The following is a 16,618-nucleotide window of genomic DNA, read 5'->3' on the forward strand; positions in this document are numbered from 1 at the left end:
TTTGAAGACTAAGATTATTAATGAAGAAAAGATTTTCATCTTCTTATATGGTACCCACATTCCCAGGCACCCTGGATATTTAGAGCATGAATCTGTAACCAGGGCACCATTGCTCTACAAACTGTCCTAATTAGCAAAATGACTAACAGGAAATAATAACATGTTATATATTTAAATGTCAACCTCTAAAGTGACTAAAATCACATGGTATCTAAATAGATAAGAGCACAGGGAGATCATGTGTACACAGGGTTCAGGGAGGCCACATGTGTCGCCACAGTGGAGGTGGGCTTCATATTGAGGTGTTGCTCTGCTGTGCATCTTTAGAATCCATCCTTGGTGCACGCATTGGACTGTCACGTTGTCAGAGCCCTTGAGCAAAGGAGGAGCAGCATTCACCCTCCACGGAACACTTCAGAGCGCATCATAACATGTCTCTGAAGTTTACCAATCATCTAGTTTTCTGTCTTCGAACGGATGTGGCTTAATATCATTGTGGATCTGCCCTGTTTAACTTCTCGGAGTTTCTGGGACTTAACACTGTGTTAATATGCTCATTCCCTCCAGGAGTCATCCTCTACATTCTACTGGTTGGATATCCACCATTCTGGGATGAAGACCAACACAGACTCTACCAGCAGATCAAGGCTGGAGCTTATGACGTATGTAATAAATATTCATATAGCTTTATATTTGGGTTTGGTTTTTTTATTTACCAAAAAACAGATTTTTCATTGCTATTTTAATAATATCCCTTATTATTTTCCTCTCTTTTGGGAAAAAAGAATAAGATATGTAACATATATATTTAGTTTCTATTTCCTTCTAGCCCTTTATTTCATAAAATCGAAAGGAAAACAGTATGAAGTCTCTAAGGAAGTACCTTGTTTGTCAAAGCTTTTAAATCTTAGTGCATTTTAAAATATATAAAAATTAAAGTATTTTTGCTTTAGAACTGGTTACTACCTGTTAGCTGAATTATATTTTCAAATGCTTACTGCATAATTATATGTTAACAATATTTTGCAGTGATCCATGTATCAAATAGAACATTGTTCCTTTATGTCAGCTTTGACTGTTTTTGTTTTGTTTATCTAGTGAGCTTCTGTGAAAGCTTTCATTGAAGAATGGTTTTCACAATTGAAAAATATTGGAAAATCACAGTTCCAATACATTTAATTTACCATTAGTATATTTTAAACTAGGCATATGAATGAAGGTCTGTATTGAAGAGTAAGGCCTTAACTACTTTGTCTTTATAGCTTAGCTTTGTGCTCTTTGATGTAATTTTCTCTCCTCTGATAAATATGATTTACCACTTCCTCTGATTTTACCTCACACAGCCCTCTGGAAGTCAGAATGCAGGTCTGGAGATGCTTTTCCTGTATTATTAAGTGGGCTAACTAAGGGGTAGGCGATAACGGGTCCACCTTGTGAGCACAAGTTAAGAGTGCAGTGTGGTAAAGAGAGAAGTTATGAGAAGGCTATATTATATTGTATCAGGTATCATGGACTCCCCTGACTAAATGTAACATGTAGATAGATGGATGTATCACAGGTATTTAAAATGTATAATTTTGAAGCATTGCATTCTAGCCAGACTAATCATAATTAATCCAAATTGTGATTTACCTGGCCATTTTAGTGCATTCACCATCTTTACAGGCTAGAACTAGGAATCCCTCGCTTCACTTTTTCCCTGGTGGCTCAGACGGTAAAGAAGCTGCCTGCAATGCAGAAGACCTGGGTTCAGTCTCTGGGTAGGGAAGATCCCCTGGAGAAGGGAATGACTACCTACTCCAGTATTCCTGCCTGGAAAATTGCATGGACAGAGGAGCCTGGCGGGCTACAGTCCACGGGGTCACAAAGAGTAGTCACTAACATTTTCACTTTTCACCCGAAAAACATAACTCTACACATTCACCGCTTGGTGGATGTAAAGAAATGCCTTTGTGAAAGTTAGAAAACTCAGAGAAGGACCCACTTTTATCTAGGTGAATTCAGCCCTCATTTGTGGTCAGAAAATCTCCACATCATGAAGAAGCAGACTTGAGTGTTTCCTCAGTAGTTCCTGATGGTTAGCAAGTTTTTACAACTGGCCAAAGGAAACTTCTGGAATTAAAATGATAGCTATTAAACTGGCGAAAACGTGCAAGTATTAAAGAGTCAGTATCATTTTTCTTGTGTTTCATTTTGCCAGTGGATCACAAACGCACGTGATCACAAATGACAATCGCACATCACAAGTCACACGTGGCTCCTAAAAGTGAACCAGCTGAAGTCCATTAGGGCACAGTGACAACGGCTTTTTTCTCAGGATTGTCTAGACAAATTCATAAATTGGGAAAACCACCTAATATTTTGTAAGAAACCAATGGGATATGCATCCTTCTTAACCCATCAAGAATAGTGTTTCTACTAAATATGCTTATTAAGTGAATATGAGGTAGCATAGTTATCGACAAAAAGCTTACACAGAAATTTAAAATAAATTACTTTATGACTATAAATGGTTACTAATAAAAGTTATGAGAGTTGGTTTACTTTCATGAACTTAGTTCTGATGAAATTTATAATTAAGTAGATTAACCTTTTTGAAGTATTAAAATGAAATCCTGCTGGGCTCTTATAGTCTCAAATTTCGTCTCACTGCTGTACTCCAAATAGTGACAGTTAATAGGTCCATTTGGAACAGGAATTGAAACTGTTTTATTTTCTCTGCTGTTACTGCTTACGAGATGTGGAAGTATGTAATACATCATTTTGAACCTTGGCATAGTAGCATGATGATGTGACAACTTCTCAGCTTTATTGACTTTTGTAAAATTGCATAAGTAGTTATGAGAAATATTGCATAACATTGAATTTGCAGGTTAAAGATTTTTTTAGAGGACTAGAAGATTCATTTTGTTTTTTCAAATTTAAAAATGTATCACTAGTTATAACATGGCAATTTAGTGTACATCTTTGTCCCTTATAGTTACACTCAATATCTTAATATATAGATAAATACATAGAGAGGGAATAGATACATACCTATGTCAGTTTGGCTACATGTATACCTATAGCTGAGTCCCTTTGCTGTCCACGGGAAACTATCACAACACTGATAATCAGCTATCCTCCAATGTAAACTAAAAAGTTAAAAAGTTTGTCTACATGTAGATACAATTTAACTTCTACAAAAAGTAAATTGATGAAGAAACACACTACTTAAGGAAATGATTAGTATATTTGGCTCTTCCCTGTCCTACTGAGTGTATCTTTTTAAACTCTTTATAAACTTGTATTTTTAAAGTTTCCGTCACCAGAGTGGGACACCGTGACTCCTGAAGCCAAAGACCTCATCAATAAAATGCTTACTATCAACCCTGCCAAGCGCATCACGGCCTCAGAGGCACTGAAACACCCGTGGATCTGTGTAAGTGACCGTGCCCCAAAGACCCCAAGAGCTGAAGTGAAAAATATACTCTCCTTTGATTGTTTTTTTTTAACAAGTAATCTTGGCAAAATCAGTTTTTCATTATTAGGAAACTCTTGTAATTGAATACTTATAAGTTCATCGGATAGGTACAGAAACCACTAATGAAAATTTGATGAAGTTGAGGGTACTGTTATGCTTAATATCTTTTAAATAGCCTCAATTAAGTTTATTTTTCTCCTCTTCCAGCAACGTTCTACTGTTGCTTCCATGATGCACAGACAGGAGACTGTAGACTGCTTGAAGAAATTCAATGCGAGAAGAAAACTAAAGGTAAGAAATTTTACTTTTTTGTGTGGAGGGAAATTTGGCAGAGTGAGAAGTGGGATTCCGTATGAGGAACAGAACTATATTAGAAAGGGCTTTAAAATGTTTAAACCTCAAAACTCTTCTTCTTCTGGATCTTGGGGAAGTGGAATATCACTGGAATTAAAACTACCCTGAAGAGCTAGGATCACTGGTGATGTGATCCCTCCATTCAGTGAAAAACATCTGTGCAAATTAATAATCAGAACCTGGCTGCACCCACCAGGGTGGTCCCAGCATTATTATGAGAAACATAGGCCTGCTACTCTGAGGAAACCAAAAACTGAAGAGAAACAAAAATCTTCTGACTGAAAGTAAGATTAGGAGAAGACTTGTTATCAAAAACACTTACTTGTTAGGTTAAAGATTTGCAAAAGCAGCATTAATTTTATATTCTTATTGCTCTGACAGGGTGCCATCTTGACCACTATGCTGGCTACGAGGAATTTTTCAGGTACATGTGTTAAGAACTCTGCTCCTTCTCCTCTCCTCTCTAGTATCTTTTTTTGGAATTTAAAATTTTTAGTGATTACATAAGACACTGTTGTTCAGGGATGGCAAAGAGGCGGCATGGGTTCCTTCCACACCTGTGACTGCCGTGTTGGTTTTTACGAGGGTGCTGTCTCACAGAGGTGCTAGCTAGCCCGTGACTACATTCTTCCCTCGAGCAACCCAGGGGCCCCACCACTGGTCAGCGCTGGAGCAGAGCTCGAAACCCAGCTGTCTTCCATGCTGAAGCTGACACAGTTTGTAACTATACTCTCCCAGCTTGAAGCTCAGTATTTTGAATGTAGAATTAACTGATATCTCATAAAGTAATAACTATGAATAGTGTCTTTTTGCGTGTGTCTCATTCTCTCAGGGAATCACAAAAAGAAAGATTTTTAGAAGACCATTATTGAGGAACCCAGTCCTGTTAGGCCTAAGTTCTTTTGAAATTACATGCTATAAGAATGATGACAACTTACAAAGGTATCTAAACCTAAGAATTTACAAAGAACCTATCCCCCAGTAATAAACATTCTTTGAAATGATTTCCTGGTAAAAATAAGTTTGTTTAAATAATAGACTGAAAGAAGCTAAACTATTTCTTTTATTGTAGGTGTGACTCTCCAGAATTGACATAAAGTATATACTATTTCCAGAAATTGAGTTTTGGAGCCCCCCTTCTTTGATGGGTTACCTCAAAGGATCAGGTTTCCAAAACTTAAATTTTGGTAAAAGCTAATCAGTCTTATGTATGGGGAGGGACTGAAGCATTAAGACAGCTAAAAACTTACTGTTTAGCTATTTAGACTTGGAACCATTGTCAGACAGTCATACCAAAAATTCTACCATTTTCGTTTGCTTACTGTTTGTATGAGAGTGCGGTGCAGCGTCCAGTTACCCAGCTATGTCTTAAGTGCTTTATCCCTGCTGCACACCTCACCTGCGTGTCGTATGATCTCAGGCGGTGACCCGTATCGTGATCATGTTTTCCAAGCTGCTCAACCAATTTCTGTTTATTGTTTACCATGTTATTAGGTAGTCACCTTTAATCCCCCATTGTATATAATGTGATTTCATAAGCTTTTCAAAGAATAACTAACCTGTTAAACAACACCAGTGATGATGATGCAATGAGTAATGCTGCAAATTGAGGGACTGTGTTAGTCAGCTGTATGTATTTTGTCCAGTTTGTTTGGTGTAGTAAAACTTGTTACTGCTGCTGCCAAGTTACCTGTTTTATGAACAGCTGATTAATATATTTGACATTTATATGGGTGAATTCAATGTCATCTCATTAAATATTAACTGATATGTGCTATATTCAAATAAATTAATATTTCACTGTGGCCCAGTAATTAGTGAATCACTAAAAAGTAGGATGGTATGATATATATAGTTAATGACAGACTAACAGGGGCAAAAACTTCAGAATTAAGATTGTATATTTTGTTTCCATTTTAAATTCACTGTTAGGCATAAATTGGGCCTTTATTAATAAACACACCCATGTATGGACGCTTTTTGTTTACCTCACTTTTTGTTTTCTTTTCATCATCGTGTAAACTAAAAACTCATGACTAATATGTGGATTTGATATCGTTTCTGAATGTCTTAGCATGAAAAGCAAACTTTTTTTTTAATCCATCATTTCAAAACCGACTGAATAACATTAGACTCAGCTGCACCTTGTGGTTTATATTGCGTTTTAGTTTTGAGTATTCATTGTGTTTCATTGCCAAACATGCTCTTTTTTAAAGTAATTTGTCCATGAGTATATGGTTATAAAGTTGTTTTTATTTTTTCTTTTCTCCCTTTATGTGGAATGTATTTCTTGTGAGGTAAGGTAAATAGTAATCAAAAGGGACATTTCTGCATCTCCCAGGCCAAATCGCTGCTTATCCCAACTCATTGTCTTCTCTTTGCTTGCTCTTGCAATTCTAATTATTCTGAGTTTGCTTTCTAACCTATTAACTGCCACAGGATTTACTTAATACTGCTTTTTAGCTCCAGGCACACAGCATTAGTGCTAAGGCTACTATTTCTTATAGTCTCATTAATAATAAATTAATAGCTCTGTTGCTAAAAGCTAAATAAAATTAACATGTTTGTATCTTTAAAGTTAAAATTGTACCAACGTGATAGCAAAACAACAGCCCAAATCAAACAGATGTCAGGAAATTACATGTTCATGCAGTTCTATCATAGCTAGGTACTTCCAGTTCAGATACCAAATTCTATTCTGATATATTTAAATATATATAATTAACATTAAATTGAAGCATAAATGTGTACTTTGTCCTACATATTTGTAAATGTTCTAAACTTGATCTACTAATTGTCATTGACAGTTACATAATCTGTTCACTGTGTATGTACCCATTCATAAGTATATTTTTTGAAAGGACAACATTGCTCTTTAATATACTCAAGGAGTTCAGTAACAGAAGGAATGCTGAACGCTCCCTCCCAAAAAGTGAAGTCTCATAAAAGACCATGCACTTTAGAAATTCTCTGAAGATTTCGTTTTGTTTCCTTTCATGCCTCAACTTTGTGATTTTTTAGTTTTTCAACATAAAAGGCTTTTGTTTATGAAGCCTTTGTATTCTGATTTTGATGCATAAAAAAAAATACCTTTTTTTAAAGTTCATACACTAAGTGTGTGAAATATTTGCTCTAGGCCAATAATATACCATTTCCTTTAAAAGTTATTATTAATAATATTTTTATAAAAATGAAGTGATCTGATTTCAAATATACATATTAAAAAGAATGCTATTTAGCCAGAGCAGATTTTCACAAATGAGTTTTAAACCTCTAGGAAGAGGGGGTTAAGTGGCAGAACTGACATGGCCACCATACTTCGGTGTGAATGAACATGTAATACAATCTGTGAGCTGATGTCTGAAGACTTGAAATCAACTTTCTGGATTACAAAAGCATAGTCCAGTTAAAGTTCCAGTATCCTTTTCGCAACCAACTGTGAAATAAAGTCCAGTAATGTAACAGACAAAGTGTCCAATTATTTTCAATGAACTAAATAAGAATTCAGTTCTAAATTTGATGTGACAAGACCAAGAAAAGTGATACTGTATTTCAATGTCCTATAAGCTCGCGCTCATCAGTGTGACCTTGATAATCGGGCATATGCTGGCCATAAATCAGTAAAGGTAGTAGAAGGAGACAATAACCTGTTTTGTTGCCTGGCTGTGGGTTTCTGTGGATAACTCACTAAACTGATTTTTACCCTCATTTTGCAGCAGCCAAGAGTTTGTTGAAGAAACCGGATGGAGTAAAGGTAAGTTAAACAGCTGCTCCTAAACTCATTTCTGACTTTCAGATGCTGGATCATTTTTAAATGTTAAATATAAGTTCTAAATCATTGTAGCTCATACTTTTTATAGTTCCTGATACAGGATGCAGAATGAAATATAAAATAATTTAATATACAGAAATGACTGATATTTATACCAAGAAAAGCTACATCTTTTCTACTTGTTATATATTAAATAATCATGACAAAACAATACTTTATATGGCGTTACTTTAGAAATTGAGTGTGTAAATCCTGTCTGCTTTACTATAGCCTCCAACTGTCATGATGACCTGAAAATTCATGAAAACCAAATGTTTTTCCAAATAGTTATGTTGTGTTCTTTTAAAGTTCTGGCTGCTGAATTTTATAGACTGAAAAAAACAAATCAAGTCTAGGAAATCAAAATTCAAAAATCTATTTTCTCTGCTTGGACAGTATTTATAAAGGTCTTAATTGTTCCTATTCTTCTGTCGTAAGACTTTGAGACAGAATTGACATGAATATTCTGAACAATTATTAGGACATTTTCCCAAGAAAGACAGCAGCAGAGTATTTTTACTTTCTAAAAGTTTTGGGTTTCCAAACAAAATAATACAATTTACTTTCTATTGATGCTGGTTTTTTTTCCTGTGGGAATTTACCTTTGATTGAATATAACCTTATACATGAATTATGTGTGTTATCTTTTAGAGTATTACCTCAATGTTTTATTTCTTTAATCTTTTTCTTTCTCTTCCAATGGCAGATGCCAACATTCCTCATGAACACTTCAACGTTCTTGGGAATTAATTAATTTTCTAACATTTGAACTTGACCCAAAGTCAAGTGGTCAGTTCATTTTGAATATAGAACAGAGAATATCATCTGTCACTTATGTTCATGCCCAGTCATTTCTTCACCACCTGTCTGTGTGTGACTTGGGAATTTCCAGAGCTATGATGATCATGCACTTGTGATTCCCATTAGGATGGCATTTACCTTTTACTAATTCCTTTCCTCAATCTAATATTCTCTTCCTTCTGCTTAGTTTATTCAACAGAAATTTCAGTAATGACTGTTGATGTCTGCTTTTTCCCCAGTGCTACATTGGTGGAAATGTGGTATTTTAAATTTTCCAAATGTTTTATTCTCCTCTGTTTTTCTGTGGTATTCAGTGATGCAGAGCTCATAGTTTCTATTAAGATACTTATTTTCACTACTATTCTTATATAGAAAGAAACATTTCCAGAACTTTTTTCTTCCAGTCAACTTACAGTTCCTCTTTAAAGACAAAATTATTCTGTGCTCCATGCTTTGATACTTTAAAAATTCAACCGGTCATATTTTTTTTCTTTTCCTTTCTTTTTGACTGGTCAATTCAGAAAAGGAAGTCCAGTTCGAGTGTTCAGATGATGGTGAGGATCTCTGCCAGATTTCTCCTTCTGTGAAAATTCACGCTTAGGAATAGACTAGTCTTGTTTACCTAAGTTAGTGTAAGTGGAGAAAGTATAGGACCATTACAGGTTAATGGTAATTAACTATCAAAACACAGTGCCCATCTTCAATCATTTTTTTCTTTGAAATGGAATTTTTGAAACATGTAAAAAGTTTACACTGTCATCCATATATTATTAAAGGGTCTTTTACAAGACAGTGCAATTTTTTTATAAAACTGAAGACTATGACAGAGCTAATGTCTATAATTATTGTGAAAAGTGAAAAACTACTATAGGATTGTCTTTAAATAGTTAAGCATGATTACCAAAATAGCAGTGATTCTTAGCTTAGATAAACCATAATGCATCCACCATGGAGTTCTATAAATAGCATGAAAGTGATGTTACCATGGACCCAATCTAGTTAAGCACCTTTTGAAAAAAAAAATGTATTAACCTCAAAACTAAATGAACTCAGCACCTGAAAAATAGGAATATCTTGCCCCTGCCTCATAAGAATAACTCACTGCATCATTTAAATATTGATTTCATTTAATTTTTTAAATAATACTCTGCATCCATAATACAAAATAAATACATTTCAAAGACAAAAGTGCCAGAGCTCTTGTATATTTAAAAGGCAGCTGTGGTTGAGCCCATGCTTGATATTCAACTCTTTAAAAGGAATACTCCTAACCTTTTACCTAGAAATTATCCTGTTGTCTTTAATTAATGTTATAAAAACCTTCAAAATATTTTCTACAGTCAAAAAAAAATCATTAAGCTAATCTTTAACAAAAGTTTTTAGTTGTACATTTAAACACAAGTAAAAGTGGTGGTTGAGGCACATATTCATTTAACTAACATTTGCCATGCCTGACAATAAAGGATGGCTCATCCAGACAGAATGGCCCTCATTTGGAAAAGATGACAGTGTGTGTATGCTATGTGTGAACGCATGTGTGGGGGGGGGTGTGTGCTGAGGGATGTGCATTTGTACGGATAACTGTGCAGAGGTGTGCACACGGGACATTTCCACTAAAACAAAACAGTTCTTGACAAGCACATCCTAGGAAAAAAATCAAGTCTCATATCTCAAAACAGAAAATATCTCAGTGTATTCCTCTTTAATTCTTTGCAACCACTGATATAAATTAAATGTAGTATATTAAATACACATGTGCTTTAATCGTGAGTCCTTCTGATCATTTGATAAGAAGTTAGCTGTGTTTTGCTAACGCTGTTCCTAAATAGAAAATTATTTGCATGTGTATCCTTCTTCTTATATATTCTATACCAAAGTAAATACTGAATTTTGACCCCTCTTTAATAAACTCCATTCTCTCTTATCTCTTTGTTTTGGCTGTTGCACAAATTTTATGTTAAGTTCTGTGCACTTTTATTTAAGGAAAAAATTTAAACTATGCACAAAATATAGATTGATGGTTTCCTAGTTTTTCAGTAAAGAGCCCCAAGTTTTCTCTCTTTTCCTGCATGTCACCGAGCACAGTGTTATAGCTTATTAAAATAGTATTGACACCAAATAATCACACACATAGGAATGAACAGAAAAGCAAAATATTACACACCCAAGTTAATTTTTTAAACCTTCTATCCTCCTCTTGGCATTACTTTAAATATGATCCATAGGTATGAAATATGAAAAAAAGGATTCCCAAAAGTCTAAACAATTAAATTGGTATAACTGATCCTAAGTATTCATCTGGTATTATTTTATGCAGAATGTTTTTCTCTTTAAGTCCTTAAGTATATTTATACTACAATCATGGCATGTCTTTTTAGATGATAATATGTAAAGAAAATAGGTAATAGAGTGCAAGAAATGAATGTTAATTTACATTTGTTTGATAACCACAATGTAAGTTGTCATGCATGAGTTCAAATGAATGTTGATTATTAGTCTTTGATTCTTTAGTACCCAAACTCAATCCAGTACTTGAAACTCACTTTTGAGTTGCCACTTGTCAACAGTCTTCTCTGTGGGCCATTACAATAATTATTGACCCTCCTGAATTGTTTTCACAGCGTGGATTCTGTAGTGATAATTATCTTTCTTTAAGGTCAAAACCAGTTATGTTAAAGCAAGGGAATGGTATGGCCAGTGTAGTCTTCAACAATAGCCATAGCACTTTGGTGTTTCCTCTCAAACAACTGTGAAAAATAAAGTCATTTTGCATCCAGCACATAATAAACAGTTCAGTTTGCCCATTTATAATTGAAGATGTATTTTTTAAAGGAGACCCAGACTTTATCATGTTAAGAAATTTATTATAAAGCCTGCATTTCCTCAGAAGATCTAAGTTTTTCATTGGATACCTACTAAACAAAATGACGATGGCTTCCCAGAGAAAGACAGTCTATGTGTGACTTCAGGCTCAAGAATCAAATGAAAAAAAGCAATGTATTCATAACAGAGAACGATTGGAAGCTGGGAAACAGAATCCAACTTGAAGAGTATGAAAATGTTTACATTCATTTCATACTCTGACACTTGATTTGAGCTCTGCTGAAGCAGCTCTTTGTCTGTCTGCTAAGGTGACTCAGCCAAGGCAGCCAAGTCCATTTTTTCATTCCACCATCACAGACGTGGTCCTAGCCTGGGTGTGACCATCGGAGACTAGGCTTGATCGTCATTCCTGTCAGTCATCACGGTGTCTTTCACATTCATCTTCAGTGGCTCTTTATTTTCATGTCTATATCTCCATGTAGACATGCTGCGTGTGGAGACATTGGCTACCAAGGGGTTTAAGGCATCTCTGTTTCTATTTTCTGCATACCTACAGATAAACAACAAAGCCAACGTGGTAACCAGCCCCAAAGAAAATATTCCTACCCCGGCGCTGGTATACCTGGACTCTTTGTAACCCTTCTTAAGTTCTTTACTGTTTTTGTTGTTTCTCTCATTTGCTTTCACTCTATAAATACGTATATATTTTACTTTATTTTTTTTTAATTTTGTTCTTGTTTTTGCTTTGTAAGATATGAAAAAAAGTTCATTTCTTTCCTTTTTGTTAAGGTAGTTGTCAAGCAGTGTGTTTCTAACATGAGATGATCTCATTTCATTGTTGACCATTGTATGGATGATAGCTGTGGTCTCTGTAGTTACAAGTGTTGCATGCTGCCTTAGAAATACAGTAGAATGCGCTTTGGTTCTCTTAGCTCTCCTTCTGATGATAGCTGTAGATATGCAAACCGTGGTTTCTTCTCTTCATGACGCAACTGTTGACATCAAGAAGAGCTAAGAGGACTATTGCTAGACGAAAGTAAATGTAGACCTTATTCAGAGTTCCCATTCTCTCTTATTAAGACAACAGGGCTTTGTAAGACCTCACTTTCTGAGATAAAGAGGCACTGGATAATTTAAAGCTTTTTGTTTGCTGTGTTTTAAATTAAATTATCACTGTTTCACTTTAATCCAGAGAATGAAATTGCGAAGCTCCGAGCTTTGAATTATCAATGGGCATGAGTTTAGTCCATTTCTATCAAATTCACAGTATTAACAACTCAATCAGTGTAATACTGTGAGACCCTATTATGTTAAAATTCAAAGTTTGAATACTGGCATTCAGTGTTCTTAGTTCCATAATATATCCCCCAAACTATTCCATGTTTTGACTTATGAGTTTCAGACATGTTTTTTATTTTTTTTTAACTGTCCTCTGTACTGTTAATTTCAAATGAATGGATAATGTTATGAGATTATTTCACCTAAGGTTAACCAGAAGGCTCAACCTGAAAGCATCTGAAGGAAGGACAGATTCATCAAGATTACTTACTAACAAAAAAACAGGTTGATCACACCTCTAGCCAAGGAAGGGAAGAAAGGAAGCAGTAAATATGCTTTCAAAGTACTGCAGCATAAACTGGTGGCAATGAGATGGTTGAGTGGGCAGAGTGCTTCTGATTGAAGCACATTCTCTGTGGGTTGCAGTAACTCCCAGTTACTGAGGCATCATGTAATGAAGGTACTGAACATGCCACTGATGTATAGACACTGAATATTTTTTTACACCAGTTATTTAATTATTATTTTCCACTTGGGAATATTTCTTCAATTTTCTAGTAGAAACAATAGGAAAAATAATAATATTTTCTTCATGGAAAAGCATGACTTCACAGACAAATCTTCCATGTATATAATCTATAAAGCAGAAATTTCTTACATATAAATTAACGTGGGATTTAACAGCAATACGGGGCTTCCCTGGTAGCTCAGATGGTAAAGAATCTACCTGCAGTGTGGGAGACCCAGTACAATCCCTGGGTCAGGAAGATCCCCTGGAGAAGGGAATGGCTACCCACTCCAATATTCCTGCCTGGAGAATTCCATGGACAGAAGAGCCTGACAGGCTACAGTCCATAGGGTTGCAAAGAGTCAGACTCGACTGAGCAACTAACAGTTTAACAGCAATACATCTCAGATCATAGTGATTAATATGATTAGTTCCATAACACTTTAAACGTTCCTTATAATTTCTTATGGACTTTTGAAATACAGTCTTTACAATAGCCCTTTTCAAAGTGTGATCCAATGATTCTAGGTTTTCTAAGAGTATTTTTCTGTGTGTTATGACAGCATGATTGGTTCTCAGATTAATACAGCTGAAAAATGTCTTCACAGACAATTTGAGATCATCTCAGAGAGTTCTAATCTCCAGTGCCAGTTTTCCATGGGACAGATATTACCAGGTGGTGAAAGAAGAAAGGAAAGCTCTGTCTGTTAATAGGACTTTGTGAAACAGCAAGTGCCTCTTTAGGTTTCCAGACTTCAAAGCCTTGTCTGTTTGCTGATCACGAATAAGGTCTTTTGCATGCTGCTGCTCCATACCAAAGCACTGTATCTCGTGGGCTCACCAGGGAGATCTTTCCTCAGAGATCTTGCCAGCCGCAGCCTCTGACGGTAGTTAACATCGCTTAAGCTCTTGTCACTGTTTAGTTGTGGCAGCTGGCTCACTCTGCCCTGTCCCTACACTAGTTAAGAATGTACTTACCAATGCGAACTGTTTCTTTCTCTATTTTGTTCTCACTCAGGAGCCCCAAACTACTGTAATCCACAACCCTGATGGAAACAAGGTATTCAGAAAGAACCAACATCATCTCGCTTTAACAAGATTACACATCTCATCAAATACTCAAAGCAGAATTAATTCATTACCTCAAATTAGGATAGAAAATCCTTACCCTTTTCTACCTTACTTTCTCTTGGGCCTGATTTATCTGGAACTATACACAGACTTCTTTCAAAACAAAAATGAATGACATCGTAAAAGAGAAATGAATGGTACCATTAGTCAGGAAAAGTCCAGTTTACAAGTCTTTATGTCGAGATGACTGTGTATCTTAAGCAATTCCATCTGTTTTTCCTTCCATGCCTGTCTGTGCATTGTATCTTAAATGTATTCTGCATGAAATTTTAGAATTTCTTGCTATGTCATTCCACTGTCGTCAAAAAAAAACACAAAAAAACGAATTTAATGTTACTTTTGAGTTTAATTCTGTTGTCATAGTGTTGTTTTTTTTTTTCTTTTAATTCCCTGTTGTTGGTGGTGTTTTTGTTGTTTGGGACGAATTTAAGGAGAATCAGGGAGTTTCAGTTCTTGTGAAGTATGTTTGTTTTTTGTTGAAGTATATGCATTTCAGTAAACAGACAGTTTACTCTTCGTTTGGCCAAAAAGTTCGTTCGGGTTTTCCATGACGATGGTACAGGAAAACCCAAATGAATTTTTTGGCTAATCCAAACTTTTCCCCAAAGTGTTTCCTATTCACTGTAAATTGTTTGCACAGCACATCTGTAGGATGAAAGTAGACAGTTTCTGAATATATTCCATCTTTTCACTTTATTACTTCTCATCCATTATTACATCTCTAAGGGAAGGAAAAAATACTTCATCAGATCTTTCTCAAATGTTAAGTATAGTCACTGGTTACTTTTCCTTACTATTATCAACAGTGTTAAAGTCTTAGAAAACAGTTCTTCTGATTGAACATTTAGTTGGTCAACATTAAAATCATTAAAGTAAAAAAAAAAATGAAGTGTATATTCCTTAACATGAGATGTATTTTAGAGTCATGACACTTAAAATGTTCTAAAGTCCCTGAAAGACTCCAGATAGTCAGGAGCATCACACATAAGAACAATTATTTTCAATATCATTAGCAAGTGAAAGACCAAGCATAGCAGCTGGAGCGGACACTTGGATAATTCTAGCTATGTCATTTGTAAGCGCTGTTGCATGATATTTCTTGCTTACATGAATTAGTTTATTTTTACAGTGCATGGGTTTACCCTCATCCTGAGTTTAAATTTGAATACTAGGTCACATTAAGAAACGCATGAAGACTCTTTGCTTTGGTTCTGTGTGTGTGGAGACTCTGGATATATATTTGATTAGTCTGTCCCTTTGGAGTAAATATATATCATAGTTACATAAATCATTTTTTGAATATTGAATCTCTAAAAGTGCACTGAATGTTTGCATCATTTTCCAAAATTTGTTTTTCATCACTGACTATGTATCTATTGGTTAGAAGTTTCCAATTTTTTTCAGCAGTAGCCTTTAATCATCCTAAGTAGAAAATTGTTTCTTTCTTATGAATATTACTAAATTTCTTGGCTAGAAATATTTTATTACTACGTTATTAATGAAAAAAATTTATCAACCATTTTAAGGAACAGATCTTAATACTGGCAGCTACAGTGTCCATTTAAGTGTGCTTATAAATCTGCAGCTTCATTTGTAGTTTTACAAAGAAATAGCTTTGTCTTTTCATAATGGGAGCGAGTTTCTTATCAAGAACAGACAGCTTCTGATTTAGAAATGAATGGGAAAAAATTTAATTTTCCTTGAAAGTAAATTATTCATATAATTCCATCGTGCTGATCACAAACATGGAAATTCTTCTCAAAAGCACTTTCAGTTTCTCTTAGTACTACCCTTAACTTTTTCATCAAATGACTCAATGAAATGCTTTTTCTCTCTACAAAGAAGTCAGGCTGATAAATAGCCTACAAATTTACTGCTTGATGTTGTGCCTTAGACAAAGAGGGGGCTAATTGCTAATTATTTCGGGGAAAAAACTGTTCCTTTTAAGGTTCAAATTCATTAGTCTGCTATATTCCACTTCTCATAAGTCCGTATGGAAGCGCACCTTATGGGGCACTGCAACACAGCACGTCCTTCCACAGCTCTTAAAATAAGCTGCATACTTTGGCTGCTTCTACACATCGCCTCAATTTATCATGCTTCAGGGATTAGGCAACCAGAGTACTCCTTTTTGAAATGTTTGCAGCATTTGGCATTTTATTTCTTTTAAGACCACGTAACAGATTTGTCCATTTGCATGTCAGCATATGCACACAGCCTGCTGAAGAATTTTGCATGATACATACATCACTCGCCAATTTTTTTAAAAAAAGAAAAGTCAAGCTATTCATGATCTGCAACTTTTTAAATGTGTTTTCTTCTCAACAGGAGTCAACTGAGAGCTCAAATACAACAATTGAGGATGAAGACGTGAAAGGTATGATTAAACCAGAAATAGAAAATCCCAACTCAGCTACATATACATCAGAAGAAAAGTATTTATTTCAAA

General features: G+C 35.1%; 1 protein-coding gene across 13 annotated transcripts in view; it reads left to right on the plus strand.

The window, feature by feature from the left end:
• The window catches only part of CAMK2D (calcium/calmodulin-dependent protein kinase II delta), a 308,976-nt gene that overhangs the window by 257,493 nt on the left and 34,865 nt on the right, over positions 1-16,618 (plus strand). For 5 of the 13 annotated variants that reach the window (XM_010858494.1, XM_010858498.1, XM_010858503.1 and 2 more), the window contains exons 9-16: positions 568-662; positions 3,299-3,421; positions 3,671-3,754; positions 4,199-4,241; positions 7,534-7,571; positions 11,809-11,868; positions 14,057-14,098; positions 16,498-16,546. In XM_010858494.1, coding sequence (XP_010856796.1) covers positions 568-662; positions 3,299-3,421; positions 3,671-3,754; positions 4,199-4,241; positions 7,534-7,571; positions 11,809-11,868; positions 14,057-14,098; positions 16,498-16,546 — 534 coding nt within the window. The remainder of the gene's footprint in view (positions 1-567; positions 663-3,298; positions 3,422-3,670; positions 3,755-4,198; positions 4,242-7,533; positions 7,572-11,808; positions 11,869-14,056; positions 14,099-16,497; positions 16,547-16,618) is intronic. The other 8 variants (XM_010858500.1, XM_010858502.1, XM_010858506.1 and 5 more) reach the window with 4 other exon arrangements.

This window comes from Bison bison, unplaced genomic scaffold, assembly GCF_000754665.1.
Source record: "Bison bison bison isolate TAMUID 2011002044 unplaced genomic scaffold, Bison_UMD1.0 scf7180017864389, whole genome shotgun sequence".
NCBI classification, from domain to species: domain Eukaryota; kingdom Metazoa; phylum Chordata; class Mammalia; order Artiodactyla; family Bovidae; genus Bison; species Bison bison.